Source organism: Coptis chinensis, chromosome 4, assembly GCF_015680905.1.
Source record: "Coptis chinensis isolate HL-2020 chromosome 4, ASM1568090v1, whole genome shotgun sequence".
Lineage (NCBI taxonomy): Eukaryota > Viridiplantae > Streptophyta > Magnoliopsida > Ranunculales > Ranunculaceae > Coptis > Coptis chinensis.
This window is the reverse complement of record NC_141459.1, coordinates 44667503-44689507: the sequence shown is the minus strand read 5'-3', so window position 1 is coordinate 44689507 and position 22005 is coordinate 44667503. Positions and strand designations below refer to the sequence as shown.

Genomic DNA, 22005 nt, shown 5'->3' with positions numbered 1-22005 from the left:
TTTATAATCCCAGTATTATCAATTGTACTTCGATTGATTTTTTCATGGTAAAACAATTTATTTATTATTATGCGTCATATAGCGCTCAATAAGGGCAGTTGACATCAGAATATACTCGTTTTGGTTGCATTATACATTTTTTTTCTTTGCTAAAGGAAACTTGATGTGGCATTAAAATAGGAAGGAAAAGCTAGGGTGTTGAGGATCAACATTCGAAAAAGTAACACCAAAATTATGTTAGTGCCTTGGTTTTTGGCAATTTAGTGTCATGAGACCAAACTTGGTATGGCATTAACAAAGGTTGTACTTATGTGATTACAAATGGTGTAATATAAGTATGTGTCATTCCAAATTATATATAGGTCTTTAGCGTCTCTAGGTGGAGGCAAATACATGGGTTTGCCTCCACCAATTCGGAATCTACAAAAATTCCATATCTAGGTGGAGGCAAATCTAGCCTCAAACCACTCTATTATTCGCCTCAGATTCAAATTTGACATTTCGTTTTGTGGATACTGGTAGCGACATATTGGGAGTGTTAGCATTGACTTTGGCAATGTCTTGTGGGTATTTTTTTTGACTTTTCAAATTATAGGGGCGACTTTGGGACTGCCGCAAGGGTTTTCTTTCAACAAACCATTGCCACTTTTTTGGCCAAATTTTTTTTTAAATAATTAAAAAACTAACTTAGGGCCACTTTTAATAAAAAAAATAATTTTTAAATAAAATTGGATCCCACTATTTATTTGATTTGGTTGCTACCACCTAGAGTTGGGGATGGCTTGTGAGTGACTATTTATATTGGTGGAGGCAAACTGTGGGGATTTGCCTCCACTACCTAGAGATGCTCTTATCTCATTACAAATGATGTAATATAGGTCTATGTCATAACCAATTATATATGGGTACTTATGTCATTACAACTGCGTAGTATAGGTCCATATCATTCCAAATAACATGTGAGTTCTTATGTCATTATAAATGGAGTAATATATATATATCATTCCAAATGATATATTGGTACTAATGTGATTACAAATGGTGTAATATATGTATATGTCATTCCAAATGATATATAGGTACTTAGCATCTCTAGCTGGAGGTAAATACATGGGATTGTCTCCACCAATTCAGAATTTACCAAAATTCCATATCTAGATAGAGGCAAATCTAGCATCAAACCCCTCTACTCACATCTGTATTCACAAATTTGGCATTTTGTTTGCGGATACGGTGCGACATTGGGAGTGTCGCGCGACTTTGACAATAGTCGTGTGGGTATTCTTTTGACTTTTCAACTTATAGAGGCGACTTTGGGAGTGTCGTGAGGGTTTTCTTTCAACAAACCATCGCCACTTTTTTGGCCAAATTAATTTTAAATAAAAAAAACTAACTTGGGGCCCACTTTTAAAAAAAAATTAAAATAAAATTGGGTCCCACTATTTACTTGATTTGGTTGCTACCACCTAGAGTTGGGGACAGTTTGTCGGTGACTATTCACATTGGTGGAGGCAAATTGTGGGGATTTGCCTCACCACCTAAAGATGCTCTTATGTCATTACAAATGACGTAATATAGGTTTATGTCATTCCAAATGATATATGGGTACTTATATCACTACAACTGCGTAGTGTAAGTCCATATCATTCTAAATTACATATGAGTTCTTATGTCATTACAAATGGAGTAATATATATATGTCATTCCAAATGATATATTAGTACTAATGTCATTACAAATGGCGTAATATATGTATATGTCATTCCAAATAATATAGAAATTAGACTTGGTGCTGGAGAAAAGCCTACGTATGTTACTTTAAGAAGTAAAGCGCCAATATGACATTAAGAATGACATACAAACCATCGCCACTTTTTTGGCCAAATTAATTTTTAAATAATTAAAAAACTAACTTGGGGCCCACTTTTAACAAAAAATAATTTTAAAATAAAATTGGGTCCCACTATTTACTTAATTTGGTCCTAGAGTTGGAGACGGTTTGTGAGTGACTATTTACATTGGTGGAGGCAAACTGTGGGGATTTGCCTCACCACCTAAAGATACTCTTATGTCATTACAAATGACGTAATATAAGTCTATATCATTCCAAATGATATATGGGTACTTATGTCATTACAACTGCGTAGTATAGGTCCATATCATTCCAAATAACATATGGGTTCTTATGTCATTACAAATGGAGTAATATATATATATATATATTCTAAATGATATATTAGTACTAATGCCATTACAAATGGTGTAATATATGTATATATCATTTCAAATGATATATAAATTAGACTTGGTGCTGGAGAAAAGCCTACGTATGTTACTTTAAGAAGTAAAGTGCCAATATGACATTATGGATATTTTCATTACAAACAATTTAGATTCATATGAGACCAAACTTAATGTGGCATTGAAACGAGTCGTACTAAGTCATTCCAATTGTCATAGTAAAGATGTATTTACAACCTTTATAATAACTACCTAATATGTTATTATTTTTATCATACTTAACAATATGACAGTAAATATGTCACATATCATTGATGTCAAAAAAAGAAACAAAAATTGTCATAATTAATATATGCATATATACAATTATCTGGTACAAATCATTCTAAAGACTCTGGTACATCAATCATTTACTCCTGCACAATCAATCATTTACTCTTAGATTTGACGGGGGTTGAAAACGACGGAAGATGAACAAATTGTTCCAATTCCAAGTGAAACAATTAAACATATTCCCTAGTCAAGAAGAAGTGGGGAAGGTGTTGATCACTGGTACTAAAAAAAATCACTTCTTTTCTCTTTTCTCGTTGTAGTTTAAGAAGACAAAGATGCATCATATTGATTGTTCCGTGAAGAAGGATGCACATCAAATAGCGGTACTTTTCTATGATTCTTCAAGGCACGAACACCAAGTGCAAATTTGGATATCAAATTCCTTCACTGGCATGAGAAAGAACATTAAGAAAAAAAAAAGTTAGTGAAGAAAGCTATACCAAACTTGGAAAACAAAAACAAAAAGGTTGCAAATCTGACATAATACGACCTCGGTAGGATCTTTCGTATGTTCAACAATAGAAAGAAACTTATTTTCCCATAGAATCTACATAAAAATAGTATTCAACAACTAGTAATAGGATAAGAAGAAATTAAAGCATATCAAAATACAATGAAAAGGATGCACCACTGTCCTAAAGAATACGAAGCAAGAGATGCTCAGCACAGGGAACAAATACTGGAGATGACAATTTCGAAGACAATCCCCACCTTAACCTCAACCTCTTGGACCATGTCAAACTTGGTATATCAAGAACCTGAAAATGACCCCAGAATGGGGAAAAGTTAAATTGTTAAGCACCTAGAGTGCTCATGGTGGGTACCACACATGGTGTAGCTTACAAGATGTAGAAGGACAACTAGCCTCACGTTTACAACTACATTGCCAAGTTAGTTACTAAAGTTCATTTCCTTGTGCCTGAACATGCCCGATCAAACCGTTGCTTCTTAATTCATAGTTTCTTTGACAAAGTGAAAAACATTGTATATGAAGTTCTAAACAGTATGACACAGGAGAAAAACAACATAAGATTTTGACTTACATGTATACCAGAAGGATAAGGTTTGATTGAGTTTTAAGTTTTTAAGTGAAAACTAAGGTTTAAAAGTTAGACCACTAGAATGACATCCAATTACCGTAGTGCAACTTATGTATTATGATACCAAGTTCAAATTTTTCTTTCACTCGAGTACGTAGGCTTACTTATGAGTAGCTGGAATAACCAATATACATGTTCATTCACATATCTAGTAACTAAAACTAATAGAAGTGTACAATGGTAGACTGAAAAGATTCAACAACCTTATCTACTTCTAGTTTTGTATGTCCTTAGCCATTCAATCCTTTTACCACTTGCAATCACTAACAGAAGAAACAAGACAGTGGTAAAAAAAAATTCTACCAATTCCACATACGACCAAAGATTCTCGCAAGCAGCCACCAAAGTGCCAACGAAACCACAATCATTTACAATGCCAAATAATACATTTTTTTTTTTTTTTTTTTTTTTTTCCCGATAACAATACCAAATAATACAATATCTATATAAGCATTTTTTTAGCATGGTTCATTTCTAAAACAAAAAGAAATGGCCCACTCAAGCAACAGAAGAAAGATTTACACCCAACGGAAGAAAAGATAAATTAAGCAAAGCAAAATTCCATACCTCCGTGTGTACCAAAATCAGACTTGTTTGGTATAATGCAATTAGGTATATTGTACTTGTCACAACTTGATCCATCAAACAATAAGAGTTCCACCCACATAAAAAGCATCCATATTCACCAATATATTCAGAACTAATTTTGCCAAGACAACTAAAATCTTTAGTAAAATTTCTAGAAACCCAAGTTCATTCAGACTTACTGGTATGCTGGGACGCCTAGAATCTCAAAAACTTTAAGGTGATACAACACGTACCACTAGTTCACTACTACAAGCCTTCCTACTAAGTCCTCTAAATTGGGCATTTCGTAGATATTAACAAAAGAAAAACCCTACACTAATTTTCAGTGATTAATGAAGAAAAAAAATAACCCCAATACTCTTCTAACCTTTTACTTTAATGAATGAAAATCTTTTTTTTTTCAGACATCCAAAAGTTGAAATCATGTAAAAATTTCAACTTTGTTAAATTACATATAAACATCTATTAAATTAGCAAAATAAAACCACCACCAATTTAATTTCTCTTCAAGAAAAGGTAACAAATTCGACGAATGATGAGAAGGGGGATAGAGAACGGACCTTGGAAAAGAAATAAATAGTCAAGTCGCTAAAATTGTTATCAATTACAAGAAAAAGAATAAATACCAAGCAAGAGAAATTGTATATCAAAGATCTTTTTGGCAAGGTCCGTTCGTGGGCAAAGATCTTTAGCCACGGATATCGAATGTCGCAAGACTGTGGGTTTCGACCTACCACTAAAGCTTTAGCTACAGCATAAGACCGTGGGTAAATGCGACAGTCCACCCGACAGCCAAAGCCATTGCAACTTCCCACTGATAAAGTTCGTGGGAATAGCCGTAGCAGTTGCCAGTGATAATGGCCGTGGGAATAGCCGTAGCAAATGTCCACAACGGGTAACCCTGGCATAAGCCGTAGCAGGTTCCACTGATGAGGGCTGTGGAAGAAGCTGTAGCATTCAGATTTTACGAGGGATAAATGTCGTAGCAAAAGTGGCTTTGCTACGCACACTTTAGTACTATAGCTACGGCCGGGGCTAAAATATGGCTAAAAACATTTCAGATTAAAAATATATATCGGTTAGGCTATAGTGACACAGTTATAGTGCTACCCTTATCTCACTCCCCTCCGGGTCCCTCCTCAGATCTCTTCTCAAGATCATAAGAACTAATTCACTCAAAAATCGTGAAATTTTAAAATTTCGCACTATTTCAAAAACTAAAAAAGGAAAAAATAAAAAAACACAAAATTGGTTTGGAAAACTCATCTCGGTCTTCTTCTCCACTCCAGAAACCAAGCTTCTCCACTCCACGCGATGACCAACTCATTGAAGAGTATCTCATTAGGAGAATTCAAAATCGACCATTACCCGTCAACAATATCAAACAGATCAATGTTTATAAGCATAATCCATATGACCTTGCAGGTGTGTTTAATTTGTTTATTATCTTGGTTTTTTTTTTTGTGAACATTTGTTTAGTATATTAATGCTTAAGTCATTAGTTTTATTAGCAACAAAATTAATCTATGGATTGAATCTAGTCGATTTAAAAAAGAAGGAAAAAAGGAAGAAGAACAAAAGGTTAATTTTTTAAGAAGTACACCTAAAGTATTCTAACATACAATTTCTACTTTTATATCATCGTATACTTTATTAGTTTATTTATTTTTTTGCTAGAGGTTGTTAGGTTAATTATTTCTGTCTAACGCAATGAACAGACTTAGTTATTTTTAATCCATGTCGATTCTTGTTTATGTTATAGGAGTACCTTTTTCTAATTTCCTTTTGGCTGTGTTTACCTTTGTAGTGGTTAACAGGGTTGCGAGAGAGAAGTTGCAAAGGCTGCAAATGGTACCTCAGATGAAATTAAGAAAGAGAGCATCATGAGGTTATCGTGGGCGCTTGTTCACTCTAAACAACTAGAAGATGTGCAACGTGGGCTCGCCATGCTTGAAGGTTTATCATATAAGCACTACTCCATCTCATTTATTGACATTCATAATGTTGGAATGTTTTTGCTGATCTAATCTTCCTTTGGATCATGTTATATGACTAACCAACTTGGTTTTTCCAGATTCTTTGGTCAATCCAGGTAGTCCGCTACAAAAGAGGGAGAAGCTTTATCTTCTGGCAGTTGGGAATTTCAGGAGTGGTGACTATTCGAGGAGTAGGCAGCTGTTGGAACAAAGCTTGGAGGTGCTCTTTTTAATTTATTCACTTTAGGTGATGCACAAAATGATGCAGCTAGAATACTCCTGTTGTAGGTTTAGGATGAGAAACTTTAAGCTTTACCTCTTTGCTATATTCTTTCGGCTGTAATAACTTTTCATCGACTCAACTTTCCAGATCGCACCTGATTGGAGGCAGGCCCTAACCCTGAAGAAGACAGTTGAAGACAAAATAGCTTAAGGTAAACTTATAATTAATAATTTGCTCTATAATGGACACGGTTCTGAGAGCAATCTTTTTGTTACAGATGGTGTGATCGGCATAGGCATTGTTGCAACTGCTGTAGGGCTTGTGGTTGGTGTAATTGCTGCAACACTGGCTCGCAAAAAATGATTTGTCCCCCTCCGCATTCACTGTGCATATTAACATGATTAGCAAAACCCGTGTGGTTATCTTTTGGATATGTTTTCAGTGACTTGTTATCGTAAGCACTCGAATCTAGTTTGCATTAGGTTTGTAACAGAAAAGATTATATAGATTTGGGGAATAGAACATATAACATTTTCAGCTCATTTATTAGGCTCTTCTTGTTCCTTTTCCTCTATCTCTCAATTCTCTGTAATGTGTTTGAATTTAAATGATAAATGGAACTTTGGGGTATGAGTTCCCAGTTAGAGGCACATCAGTTCATTCTGCTGTGAAAATGTCCAATTTGCAAAGAGTATGCGGGGAAAAGTTCATGTTTTTTTACTCGCAACATCTGTGATGGTGCATGATCCCACGGATTGTGCTGCTATTTCAAAGTAGGACTTGGAAGAGAGGGTCGAAATATATAGAATACTGCTGCACTAGCCACATGCATGGTTTGACATCTTCCCTTTTCACTTGAGCTACTTAGTTCAAGGCAGCAGGGCATTATGTTTTGCAAGAGTTTCAAAACTCAATGCAAATACTATTTACCATCCGTTACTTGAAAATGCTTTTTTGGCCCTTTCAAGATCATAAAAATATTGCTGATATTTGAGTATCTTCGTTAATTTTCAACTTAATCTAAAACTAACTGTTACAACACAGATTAGAAGTTTGGAAGACTAGTAACAACTGAAATTAGACATCAATATATTCCAGACGAGGACCAAAAATGCCTTCATAACGGAGCCTAACAAGAAACTTTCATTTTGTTCAAGTCGGTCTTGAATATGAATATAGGATACAATAGTGATTACTGTGATGTCTAAGAACACTTTTCTTAAGTATTCTAAGATCACACAATCTTACTAATAAATCAGAATGAATGAGAAGAGTGAATGAAGAAGATGAATTGAATCAAAGTATTATTGATTGGCAATAAATGTTTACAATCTCTCTTTCTCTCTGTTTCTCTCTCCTGTTTTTACAGTTTTTTAGAATCTGGATTGAATGAAAACATGAATCCCTTTCTGATGCTCTTCTAGTCTTTATATAGTGTCCTCATCTTCTAGTCTTTATATAGTGTCCTCATTTGGCCTGGATCCAGTCAATCTTTGACACGTATCCCTTGCCTTTCTTTCTTGTTTCCCGTTTTCTACCTGCAACATAATTTGAACACCCACGAGATTTACCGAGATATTGGCCTTTATGCCAATATCTTGAGTTTTAAAATATCAAAACGAACATGTTTATAGGTACGATATTTGCCTACTACATCGCCCCCTCTCGAAATTTTAAAATTTCTTTTGAAATTTTAACTTTTCGAGAAGCAATTATACCAAATAACGGATATGAAAACTATCGGGCCCAAACAAATACTCGATCCAATATTTCAAAAAAAATAAATTTAAACATCTTTAGCTTCTTCAGTACACTTCCCAAACACATAATATCTTTAGCTTCTTCAGTACACCTCCAAACACCTAAAAAAAACTCTGGTTTTCTTCTTCTTCAACTTTCCAGAACTCATCTCTCTTGCAATCCATAAGGTATGCTCTTTCATCCTGTACTTTATTAATCTTTCTAACACATGCATTGATATACTTGTTTTAGTAATAATAAATACGATATTTTATTTTAGCTTTATCTGTTTACATCTGAATCACTTAATTTTGCATGTCTGCATGTACTAATGCTTATGTAATGACATATATTACTACCTTGAACTCCTAAATATATAAAAGTTTAAATCTTTTTATTCCTACCTTAGTGTTTATCTTTTTGTTTGTTCTGGCTTTACTATCGGCATGTATCACAATATTTTCCATATTACTTTATTCTGATATAACTCTATTCATCTGTATCTCTAATGACTTATATCGACCTTGCCGATACTACAATATCATGCAGCTAATAACATTATAAATATTGAAGTGCCGATATTAAAAATACCTTTGTCTTTCGTTCTTTGTGTATAGTCATTTCAATGGCCAGTGAAGATATCATCTTTGATGTTAATCTCCCTTCTGAGGATACCATCTCGGATAGCATTCTTTCTGACGATATATGTCACAGCCCAAATTTCTAAACAATAATAAAGTGAATATTTGAAATATAAATATCTCAAATATCACTAGGTTCACTTGTTTAAAAACCCAGACTATGATGGAGGATACTACACATACAAAACCCTAACAGCCATGTCATAAAAGAAACAACTTAAATTAAAATAATCCCAATAATTATCCGCCATTGCTTTATTAAGATATCATCTGTCCAAATAAAACATCAAACAAACTCTCAATATAAAATTCCTCACTACCATGTTCTCATGCCATGAAAAAGGTAAACTACGTTATTACATTCTTCTAATAAAGAATCAGACCTAAAAGAAAACTAACGGACTGTTCCAGGCACAAATCCCAATCACACGCCGCGGTTCCACTGCCTTCCACCTATGTTCCCAAGAACACACCCACGTTGCCAAAACAAAGCAAACATGGGTCAGCAAAATGGAATTTGCTGGTATGAGTAGACTAACCACATATAAACATTCAAAATCTTTTCTTATCCAACTAACACTTTAACTCTATCATAACCTAATCATTTTCAGCTGGGAAGAAAGATAGTTCCGTCATCTCAACCGGCATAGTTTCTTCCCAAGCAAAACTTCCATTATATTAACTCATTTTAATAACTCGTTTTAATATATAAATACTTGAATTAAGACTTACCAATATCCATTGCTGTATAAGCGTGGGACCGGCGTCCTCAAGACACAAAATATTATTAAGTCCTACCCTCCTAAAAAAAGAAAGTTAGAACTTGTATATAACATATGTAGATATCCTATATGTATTCAAAAGTAAACCCAAGCACGCTCGCATAATCAAATCAATTTCTCTTATCAATTAATCAATTACTTTTCTTATACACCCACCTTTTAGTACCTACTCCACGATTTGCACTCCACACATTTGCCAAATCACACATTCCTGTGTGCCTCTCTCCCACCGAATACCACAATATCATAGCCATCTCACGGGCTTTCATACACATATTTCACGACCTCTTTGGGCACAAAACTCAGTCATTCATGACACATTCAATGAATACCTTAGGTCATTCCTGCCACATTCAAGGAATACCTATCATATCACTAACGGGCCATTCATGGCACATTCAATGAATGCCCTGGGTCATTCCTGCCACATTCAAGGAATACCCAATCCTACATTCCCGTACACTCAAGGAATACAACTAACCCGCAAGGCGAATACGTTAGTTCCTCTTTTAGGCGATCCAACCAATCCGGTCATTCATGGCATACTATCGAATGACCGGGTCATTCATGGCACATTCAATGAATACCCTTATATAACGCTAACGGGCCATTTATGGCACATTCAATAAATGCCCACCTAACATATGACATCATCAGTCATAAAACTAAATACCAAAACTTGAGGCGTGGAGAGTTCTAAAAGGGTGCGGTAAGTTTTGTTTACGCATTATTGAACTTTATTGCATATATTATTTCAGAGAACGAAGGAATATCTTGATTCAATTAATTTTGGTTTACGCGTTATTAATTTCATGAATGTATAAGTGTCGTAACGTTGTGTATCGTAAAAGACTGAAAAAAATCACAAAGCAGTAAATACACGTACACAAGTATATTTAGGAAGGTCTTAGCCTAAGTCAAACATGCTAATAGTCCTAGATTTATCCTAATAGACCTAATCATAATTTTAGGAAAAAGTCAAATTTTCGGGTCAACTGGTCAAAGTCAACCCTGGTCAAAGTCAAAGTCAACTCTGGTTAACAGTCAAGGTCAACAGTCAAAGTCAACCATCCCCAAACTCTTCTAACCCAAAGGCCCAAAGTTTAAGGCCAAAGTCTAAACTTAAGCCCAAAAATAAAATCCAAAGGTTAAAACATATGAGCCCACCACGATTTGGCCCAAGCCTAAATCGAAATGCACTGTTCATCTCCTTCCTCACCAAATTTCCACCAACGCCTCCACCACCGATGCAGCCACCACCGGCCATCGATGACTAAAACAAACCCAGCGGTTTTCATCCCCACAAAAACCCCCACCTACCTATACCATCAAATCATGATTCTATTATACAAAAAAAACGCGACCTACGCCATTAAGACACTCGGTAAAGCTCCAATTGTCCCCTCTCCAGCACCCAATCCACCACCAACACATCCACCTCAACCCAACAACAATTTCTCAACAGAAATCATTCACAACTAACATTCAAACAACACCAAAAATCTGGACGGTTTGGGGTCTTGGTTGCACGCCATTAATGGCTGTTTCGAAGCTTCCCCTCACCCAAACACCAATTCAATACCCAACTCTTCACTACCACAACCAAACATCATCAATAAACATTCAAATTTAACAGTTCAACATCACCACAAATCAAATAAAAACATACTTCAAACACAAAAAAAAAAAAGAACGGTTTGGTGCTGATGGCGACGCCATTGACCACTGGTGTCCAGACTTCAACAGCTCAATGCTAAAATACGTCCTAGTTTTATTTACTGCAGTGTTTCAAAATGGTATCTAACAGAGTCGGCACCATTAACAGAGTCGGCACCCTTTAACGAGTATACCGGATAATCCAAAAAGAAACCAAAGATACGGTAGCGAGAAAACAAATATTTAAAAGATCGTCCGACTACTCACCGTTTTAAAAAACCTTTCCCGAAAGCGAAAACCCCGAAAAGCCCAACGTCTCACATTGTCGCGCGAAAAGATAATCTTCCTCGTTCAAAACCTTTCCAGTAAAACTCTCATTTTTTTTTATAACCCCTCGCTGTGTTTTTCCCCCAGAAACTCTCGTGAGAAAACTCTATTTTTTCTAGTTTTTAAAACCTCCCTGAAAACAAGGGTTTTAAACTTATCTACTTACTTACGGGCTTTTCTCCGAAACTACTGGATATCCTATCTCTATTTTATCTATTACATTATTATTATTATTATTATTATTATCTTTATTATTATTAGGAAAAAAAATAAAATAAAAGACGGGGTGTTATAATATACACACCTTAAAAGGATCTCGTCCCGAGATTCAAGGTAGAGTGTCAGAGAAGAGCTCAGGATGCATCTGTCTTATCTTATCTTCAAGTTCCCAGGTCACGTCATTTTCCCTTTTACTCCACTGCACTTTTACCAAGTTTACAATCTTCCTCCTAAGGTGTTTCACATCCCTATCTACTATCGTGATAGGCCTCACTGTAAAAGTTACATCATCGTTCAACTCTAGCTCTGCTGGCTAAACAACCTCAGTAGGATCTTTCACACATTTCCGTAGCATAGACACGTGGAAGACATCATGAATCATCGCTAAGTTAGCGGCAAAGCAAGACGATCGCCAAAACTACCAACGGAGGCTACTATCTCGTATGGACCAATATATCATGGACTCAACTTTCCTTTCATGCCAAACCTCATAACTCCTCTCATAGGGGAAACCTTCAAAACACAAAAATAAGCCTCTGAGAAAACTCTACCCGTTTCCTCTTCAAATCTGCATAACTTTTTCTTCCTACTATGTCTTTGTCTTAATCCTTTCTCTAATGACTTTAATCTGTTCGGATGTCTCTCTCACTATATCTCGGGCCCAAGCAATACTTTCGGTCTCCCACATCCGCCCAACAAGCGGTGATCGACATGGACGCCCATACAAAGCCTCAAAGGGTGCCATACCGATGCTTTCGAAACCTGTTATTATATGCAAACTCCACCAAAGGTAAATGCTCCTCCCATCCTCCACCAAAATCCATTACACAAGACCGTAACATATCTTCTAATATCGATTCACCCTCTCCGATGCGTCCATCCGTCGAGGGATGATAAGCAGTACTCATCGCCAAACTAGTGCCCATAGCACGCTGAAAACTCTTCCAAAACTCGGAAGTGAACAAAGGATCTCGATCTAAAACAATACTCACTGGAATCCCATGTAACCTGACCACTTCCCGAATGTACAAGGAAACCAACTTATCTGTATTTCTACGTACGTCAATAGGAATGAAATGAGCAGATTTCATTAGACGATCAACAATAACCCAAATAGATTCATTACCTCTCCGAGACTTAAGTAAGCCATCAATGAAATCCATAGAAATGTGCTCCCATTTCCACATCGGTATCTCTAATGGCTGCAATAATCGAAGGCCTCGATGCTCTGCTTTAACTCGGCCGACAAGTTAAAACGAGAAATATATTCTCCGACATCTCTTTTCATTCCTTCCCACCAAAAGGTCCTCTTCAAGTCTTGGTACATCTTCGTTCCTCCAAGATGAATTATAAACCGAGAACGATGAGCTTCATATAATATCTCCTTCTTTAACTCTGCATCATCGGGTACACACTGATCTCATGAAATCTTAATCCTCGACCTCAGAATCAACTGCCCACTCAGACGGACAATCATCTAAAATATCAATGACCAGATCATCTAACCGACTCAAAAGAAATCGGTCTCTGTGCTGCATGGCAATCACTCTACTGAATATCACCGGCCTAACCTCCAAACTGCATATATACCCCTCATCTGTATTTGGTGTAGTCCGGACGTCATAAGCTGCTATAGTCTCTAAACTCTTCCACTCTTGCACCATAAGAGTGGTCAAAACACCAGGCAATCGACTAAGTGCATCCGCAACTACATTGCCCTTGCCTGGGTGATACTGAATCTCGAAGTCATAACTACTTATGAACTCCATCCATCTCTGCTGTCTGATAGGAAATTAACCGGCCTAAATAAACAGGCTAATTAAATCTTATTTTACTTATACTAATACTCGCAAGCGCACGAGGTCTATCGTAATAGGTGCGCAAGAACGAGGTCGATCCCACAGGGATTGCTGTTTAGGGACAATTGAATACTAAAATATTACTTATCCTAATTTGATAATGTTGTTTTATAGAAATTTGGAATTAATTACTACTAAATCTATTTTATTTAACTACGATCTAAGAAATGAATAAACTAAATAATAGGAGTCTGCTAAGTGGAGAGAATTCTAGGACTATCGAATCCACCTTAAATTTCTATAGACACTATCGACTTAACCTTTGGTATTCGGTTATATATTTCGAAAGTAGCAATCGATGATAATCAATTGCTTTTCTCGATGATATTATCGTTATAATTCTTGTTGTACTTTCTTAGCAAAATTATCTTCTTTCTTTCTCAGCCTAAAGATCAAACCCAAAGCATTATTTGTCTTCTTACAGCACAAACAATCAAACGATTTAATACTAACAATTATTCCAAGCTCGATTAACAATCACCTATTCGAACTACCGAAAATGCATCATAGAATCGGTGAAAGAAATACTAGATAAATTAATCACGAGTTCAAAGAAGAATTTAATCATTAATCACAATTCAGGAATACCAAAAATCAAATCGCTAACATCCACATCAATCTAAGGTTTCATCTATGCCCTAGAAATAGTTTAGTTACACATGGGAAATAAAGCAACAGAAACAGCGATATCAAAAGAAAATAAAGCCATTAACAAAACCGACATCGCCGTCGCGAGTGGGGTTTGGTGTTCGTTCTCTCTCTTTCTTTAATGCGTTTACGGATTCGGATTCGAGCACCGGCCTCAATTGTCTAGTTTTCTCTTCTCCCCCTTTTTGCTCACGGTTTCCTCTCCCCCTTTTCAGCCAAGAGCAGCCCTCTATTCTCTGCTTCCCTTATGCGTTCGAACCAGCCAAGAACCTCCTTCACTGGCTGTGTTCTGCGTTGCGTTTTTCCGACCCCCTGACTTCCTTCTCTGGTTTGTTTTGTTTTTTCTCCGGCAAGAGCGCTTCATCGTTGTCGCCCCTCCCTTTATCTGCGAGAATCCCTCCTGAAAAAGAAACTCCTTTGGTTGGTCCGGAATCGGCAGTTTTGGTTCTCTTTGGAAAGTTTCTATTTTTGGGTTTTTTCTTTCCTCTTCGCCGGAATGAATGGAGAAGGAAACTAAAGATTTCCTCCTTCGGTGGTAGCGATGTGGGCTTTTAATCTCTTGGTTCGAATTTGTAAAGGCGGGATTTGAGGGATTGTTTGCTGTTCGTATGGAATGAATTTGGAGAAGGTAAGATGGGTTCCTACGGTGCTTCTCGGCTAGACAAGAAATGGTGTGACCAGTAATTAGTGGGTACAGGCTTTTTCGTGTGTGTATATGGACTGCTCTAAGGAAATGGGCTCATAAAGGTTCATGGATCAAAACTAAAGTTTAGGCTTAAATTTAAAACATCCACCCTTTGCTGGTCACGGCTCTACTTCACTTCACTATTACTAAGGCCCAACTAAGGGTGGTCCAACCTTCTACTGCTTCAACACATGTATTCAGTGAACAATTTACGCTTTTACCACACCTTCATATATTATTTCGATTCCCTGCAAAATCACCGAAAATGCACTAATTTAATCAAACAAATAAAATAGACGGACTAACTAATATAAAATTGAAGTAAATATGTAACATTCGTGCATTTATCATATATACCCCCAAACTTATATTTTGCTAGTCCTCGAAAGCAAAACTAAAACTAAACTAATAACAAAAAATTAAAAATCCTAACTCATTTTAAGTAGGAATCACGATTACACTTAGCATGTGCAACAAGCCTTTTAAACCCCCTAGGTTTATGCTAGTGGACGAGTTTAGTCTCGTGAGAGTTTTTCAGAGAAGTTACTCACAAACTTCATCTAAACTATATAATGACTAAGAAATAACAAGGTAATGTTTCCTTAATTTATCTCAGATATTCATACTTCTCACTAGTAAGGAATAAAGAATACTCATTTTAAAACCTAAGTTAATACATACATAATAATCAAATCATCTACAAATAAACATACATGCAATGAACAAAACTATGAAATGCAATTGGGTGTCCGGTTAAAAAACTTGAATAGCGTCCCTAAGTAGGTCCTCACAAATATGTCAAGACAAAAAATTCTCGATTTTTCCGCTCAAGTTTCACTCACTCCAGTGTGCGGTGAGCACATTTTTCCTCTCAATCTCAATGACATCCAAAGGAGCCGAGGTCGATCAAACACATCTGCCACTTACTATCACACCAACCTATTCCTAATTGAGCTAAAGGTCTTTATTAGGTGTTATGTATAGCTTAGGTGATAGTTTAAGAATAAATGGAATGGATAAACAAAATAGACAAGTCTGAGAAAATAAGGTCTTCAAATTCGTAACTAGAGAAAGTCCCCGTTCTTACTTTGTTTCCTCGCAGATTTTGTTTCCATCCTTAGCCCTTTGTTTTGGCTTTTTGACTCCTTTGATTCTATTTTTGGAGTTCTAACTTTTTTATTTTATTTCTATTCATTTTTTTTTCTTTGGATGGAAACTTTCTTTTCTTTATTTTTCTTTTGAAGCAACTAACAAATTCTTGATTTTTCATGTGTCTTTCTCATTTCTTTTCTTCATTTCATCCTATTTCTCAAACTTATCAAATGGGTAGGCTATTTTATTTATTTATTTATTTATTATTATTATTATTATTATTATTATTATTATTATTATTATTATTATTTATAGGGTAAGGAATTTGCGGTTTATGAAAAGGCTAATAAAAGGCTCGATTAATGACTAGCGGAAAAAATATTCTTTAGGTTTGAATTTACGGCTATATCGATCCAAAGATTGCCTAAATTCTCTTTTAGGATATGGTATGGTGATCAAGCAAGTGGACATGTGTTTTCTCTACTCGAATTAACTTCTCCCTTGTGTCATCATCACTTTCGGATATCAACTCATATGAGGCTTTTAGGCTAGATTCTCACGGATATGTAAAATTAAGCACTCTAACCTAGGTCTCGAGAAAAGTAATGCGCCAAGTACAAATATAACGTTCATGCAAGATATTTATGAAAAGATGCGAGAGACTATTACCTATATCTTAACCTAAGTTTCTTAATAACTACTCTTAATTCTAATGCTAACTGAGATTTCTAGACTATAATCATCATAGAAAAGGAAACAATACCACTACCCCTAAGTGCATAGTATACATAAGTTTTATTTTTCGCTAAACAAAACATTTTGTTCCCACCCCCACACTTAGTTCAGGACATTGTCCTCAATGTTGTGAGATATGCTTAATTCCAAAAAGTAATAACATGGACAAGTAAAAGAATAAGGAAAGAAGTTACCAATAGCTCCATGAAAGAAAAATAAAACTCGAGTCACCTGTAGAAATTAGTACCTCACTAAAGATATAATATCGATAAAATAGAAAAGGAACCAATTTACTATGACGACTAACCTGTGGCACATATCTCATTCCATAGAGTTACACGTCTCCAAAAACACGGAGAAAAGGTGCTAAAGTGGAATGTATGAGATATGCGAAAGGTACACATGACTCAAAAATAAAAACATGCATATAAGCAAATGCGAACAATAAAATGGAAAATAAATTCCCAACTATTATGGCCATATTCATTGCTCCATCCTATTCACCGAACTCTTTTTGGTTGTCTTCGCTTAGTTCAGTGGGGTTCGACTTGACCCGATCCCTAAAACTGGAAAATTTCGCGGTCCACGGAGGTCGGATGCGCCGGGTGCGCTCCACACAGGGGCGAATGCGCCTTCCGAGTTTTTGGATTTACAATGTTTTGGGCGCTGAAGTGTTTTGAAGCTGGGGCGCTTCGAGTTGAATTTTCTGACATCGTTTAGGGCGCAGGTGCACTCCACTTGGGGGCGGGTGCGCTCAGAGTTTTTTTAATTTTTTTTAAATGTGCTAAAATGGTGAAGAACAACGGGAAACGTGGGAGTGAAAGGTGAGAGATGGAAGTTAGGTGTAGTGTGGGTTGTGAGTGTAGAATGAATGAAGTTTTTAGAGGTTTTAAGTTGCTAAAACGAATCGGGAAGTTGCCAAAATGTTTTTACGGCAATTTCCGGAAATACTAAAAACATGGGTTGCCTCCCACAAGCACTACAGTTAACGTCTCTAGCAGACGAATGCTTCACACAACTGATCAGTGCTATGTGGGCTTATCAACAAGCCGGATACGCAATCAGTCATGATAAATAGGATCAAGCAGACTTACCTCTTCCACATCCTGCCCAGCCAAACCGTCAAGGTATGGTTTCAAACGTTGACCATTTACCTTAAACACACGACCATCCGTAGGATCTTCTATCTCAACAGCACCATGAGGAAAAACAGTTTTAACAATGAAATGACCAGTCCACCTAGAACGTAACTTACCAGGAAAAAGACGCAAACGAGAATTATATAGCAAGACTTTTTTATTAGGTTCAAAAAACTTTCAAAGAATAGATTTATCATGAAAAATCTTAGTCCGCTCTTTGTAAATCTTGGCATTCTCATATGCCTCATTCCTTAACTCAGCTAACTCATTCAACTGAAGTTTACGTTGTGAACTAGCCTTACACATATCGAAGTTAAACGTTTTAATGGCCCAAAAAGCACGATGTTCCAATTCTACAGGCAAATGACATGCCTTTCCAAACACAAGCCTATAAGGGGACATACCAATAGGAGTCTTATAAGCAGTTCTATAAGCCCAAAGAGAATCATTAAGACGTTGAGACCAATCCTTACGGTGAATTCGCATCGATCTTTTCTAAAATCCGCTTTAATCTCCCTATTAGATACTTCTACTTGGCCACTAGTTTGAGGATGATATGGGGTAGCAAGCTTATGAGTAATAGAGTACTTTTTCATTAAAGATTCAAATGCTCGGTGTGTAAAATGAGTACCATTATCACTTATAATTGCATGAGGCGTACCAAAACGAGAAAATATATTATATTTTAAAAAGTTAACTACGACTTTATGATCATTCATTTTACATGGCACCGCCTCAACCCACCTAGAAACATAGTCTACGGCAACAAGGATATAAAGATAACCAAAGGAAGAAGGGAAAGGACCCATGAAGTCTATACCCCATACATCAAAAAGCTCCACAACTAAAATAGGGGAAAGAGGCATCATGTTCCTATGGGAAATATTACCTGTACGCTGGCATCTATCACAATTCAAACAAAACTCATGTGCATCCCTAAATAGAGTAGGCCAATAAAAACCACACTGCAAAACCTTCGCAGCCGTCTTTTTAGGACCAAAGTGACCACCACATGCATGGTCATGGCAAAAAGAGAGAATACTATGAGACTCACTCTCAGAGACACATCTCCTAACAATCTGGTGGGGCATGACTTAAACAAGTATGGATCATCCAGAAAAAATTCCTAACCTCAAGAAGAAACTTAGATTTATCCCTGTTGTCTCCAATGAGAGGGAAACTGTTTTACGTTACAAGATAATTAACAATATCCGCGATACCAAGGCGATTGTGATATAAAAAAAAGTTGCTCATCGGGGAAAAGATTCATTTAAAAGGCAAAATATCGGTAGAAGATTCTACTATAAGTCTAGACAAGTGGTCGTGACCACCACGTTCTCGTACCACTTCTTATCCCTAATCTCTATATCAAACTCTTGCAACAAGAGTACCCAGCGAATCAAACGCGCTTTAGCATCCTTCTTAGTAAGGAGATATTTCAAAGCCGAATGATCAGTAAACACGACAACCTTAGACCCTATGAGGTAAGACCTAAATTTGTCTAAAGCAAACACAACAGCTAACAACTCTTTCTCAGTTGTAGTGTAGTTCATCTGTGCATCATTAAGGGTTTGACTAGCATAATAAATAACATGGGGCAACTTGTCAAACCATTGACCTAAAACAGCCCCAACTGCATAGTCAGACGCATCACACATTAACTCAAAAGGCTCACTCTAATCAGGAGGTTATATGATAGGAGCGGTAGTCAATAAATGCTTAAGCTTCTCAAAAGCTTTCAAACAATCATTATCAAAGACAAAAGCGACGTCCTTACCAAGTAAATTGCATAAGGGACGAGAAATCTTGCTAAAGTCTTTAATGAAACGCCTATAAAATCCAGTATGACCTAATATCTTTCACAGTCTTAGGTGGTGGAAGGCCAGAAATGACATCAACCTTGGCCTTATCGACCTCAATTCCTTTACTAGAAACAATATGACCAAGAACAATACCCTGTTGAACCATAAAATGACACTTCTCCCAATTCAACATAAGATTCTTCTCCTTGCACCTAATTAACACTAATTCTAAACGGTGCAAACCTTCATCAAAAGAATCCCCAAACACTGAGAAGTCATCCATAAACACCTCAAGAAACCTTTCTACCATATCAGAAAAAATACTAAGCATGCATCGCTGGAAGGTACCAGGTGCATTACATAATCCAAAAAGCATACGACGATAGGCAAAAGTTCCAAAAGGACAAGTAAAAGTAGTCTTTTCTTGATCCTCAGGGATAATACATATTTGGTAATACTCGGAATAACCATCAAGAAAACAATAGTATTTATGACCGGCTAACCTCTCGAGCATCTGGTCAATAAACGGAAGAGGAAAGTGATCTTTCCTAGTGGCCAAATTCAACTTACGATAGTCAATGCAAAAACACCATCCGGTAGTCATACAGGTGGGCACTAACTCGCCCTTTGAATTCTCAACAACTGTAAGCCCAGACTTTTTAGGGACAACTTGAACAGGACTCACCCATTTACTATCGGAAATGGGATAAATGATACCCGCATCTAACAACTTGAGAACCTCGGCTCTCACTACCTCTTTCATGTTAGGATTAAGCCGTCTCTGAAACTCACAGGTTGGGTTAGCATCCTTCTCAAGATGAATATGATGCATACAATCAGTTGGGCTTATACCATTAATATCAGCAATATTCCACCCTAAAGCTGCTCTATGCTCTTTAAGAAGCCTAATCAATTTACCTTCTTGTTCATTATCTAGATTAGAAGCAATAATAACCGGCAAAGAATCATCAGGTCCCAGAAAAACATACTTAAGAGTATCAGGTAATGGTTTCAACTCTAGCTTAGGAGGACTCTCTATAGAAGAGACTGGGGTAGACTTCGGATGGAGTCGGATGCTCTATTGTGGCTCTCCACTTATCGGTTTCTAAAATTGGGGTTGCATCCAAAGAACGATTAACTTCACAAATTACATCATCTACATCACAACCACTACCGAATTAGTTAAACAAGACTCAAGAGGGTCATCGAATAACTCTCCAAGAAAGTCTCGTGAACTATACTATTAATAAGATTAACATCCCAAAATCATCGGGTTCGGAGGTTCTTGACCCACATTAAATACATTAAGTTCTGTAGTCATATTACCAAAAGAAAGTTTTAACACTCCATTATGACGGTTAATGATAGCATTAGAAGTGGCTAAAAGGGACGACCTAAAATGACCGAATATGGTGTTTAAGGATCTTGAGCAGGTTGTGTATCCCAACAACAAAGTCAACAGGGAAATAAAATTTATCAACCTGAATCAAAACATCCTCAACAACACCACGTGGAATCCTAATAGACCTATCGCCAATTGAAGAGTAATTGATGTAGGTTTCAACTTACCAAGACCCAGCCTGTAAATAAACTGAATAAGGCAACAAATTAACGCTTAGCTCCTAAATCAAGTAATGCTTTCTCAATCATATGATCACCAATAACACAAGAAATAGTAGGGCATCCTGGATCTCTAAACTTAGGTGGAGTTTGGTTTTGGATAATAGAACTCACTTGCTCAGTTAGGAAAGCTTTCTTGTGCACATTCAACTTACGTTTTTGTGTACACAAATCTTTAAGAAACTTGGCATAGGAAGGAACTTGTTTTATAGCATCAAGTAACGGAATATTTATTTGAACCTGTTTAAACATTTCCATTATTTCATTAAGATTAGAACCTTTCTTAGCCGGAATTAAACGTTGGGGAAAAGGAGCTTTAGGTATATAAGATGGGCGGGGTTAGTCTCCACAAAGATAGGAGGTTTTACACCTTTCCTAGAAGTATTATGACTATTAGATTCACTCACCTCACCTTCCTCCTTCTCACACTCTATAGGATCAGATCGACCTCGGCGATCCTTAGACATCTCAACCCTATTATCAACACGTTTTCCCTCCTAAGAACGGTGATAGCCTTGGCTTGCTCACAGTGAGCCCGGTTTAAGTTAGAACTTATTTCCAACTGACTCCTCGGATTAGCTACTGGTTGACTAGGAAAC

At 36.6% G+C, this 22005-nt stretch overlaps 1 protein-coding gene across 1 annotated transcript; it reads left to right on the top strand.

Annotated features, from left to right (window-relative positions):
* The first annotated feature begins 5464 nt into the window (after positions 1-5464).
* LOC147503650 (mitochondrial fission 1 protein A-like) lies at positions 5465-7003 on the top strand. The gene is made up of 5 exons (XM_086556906.1): positions 5465-5687; positions 6080-6218; positions 6337-6458; positions 6609-6672; positions 6739-7003. Exons 1-4 carry the CDS (start codon positions 5577-5579, stop codon positions 6669-6671), a joined length of 435 nt encoding a protein of 144 aa, XP_086413032.1. The 5' UTR covers positions 5465-5576; the 3' UTR covers position 6672; positions 6739-7003.
* The last annotated feature ends 15002 nt before the right edge of the window (positions 7004-22005 follow it).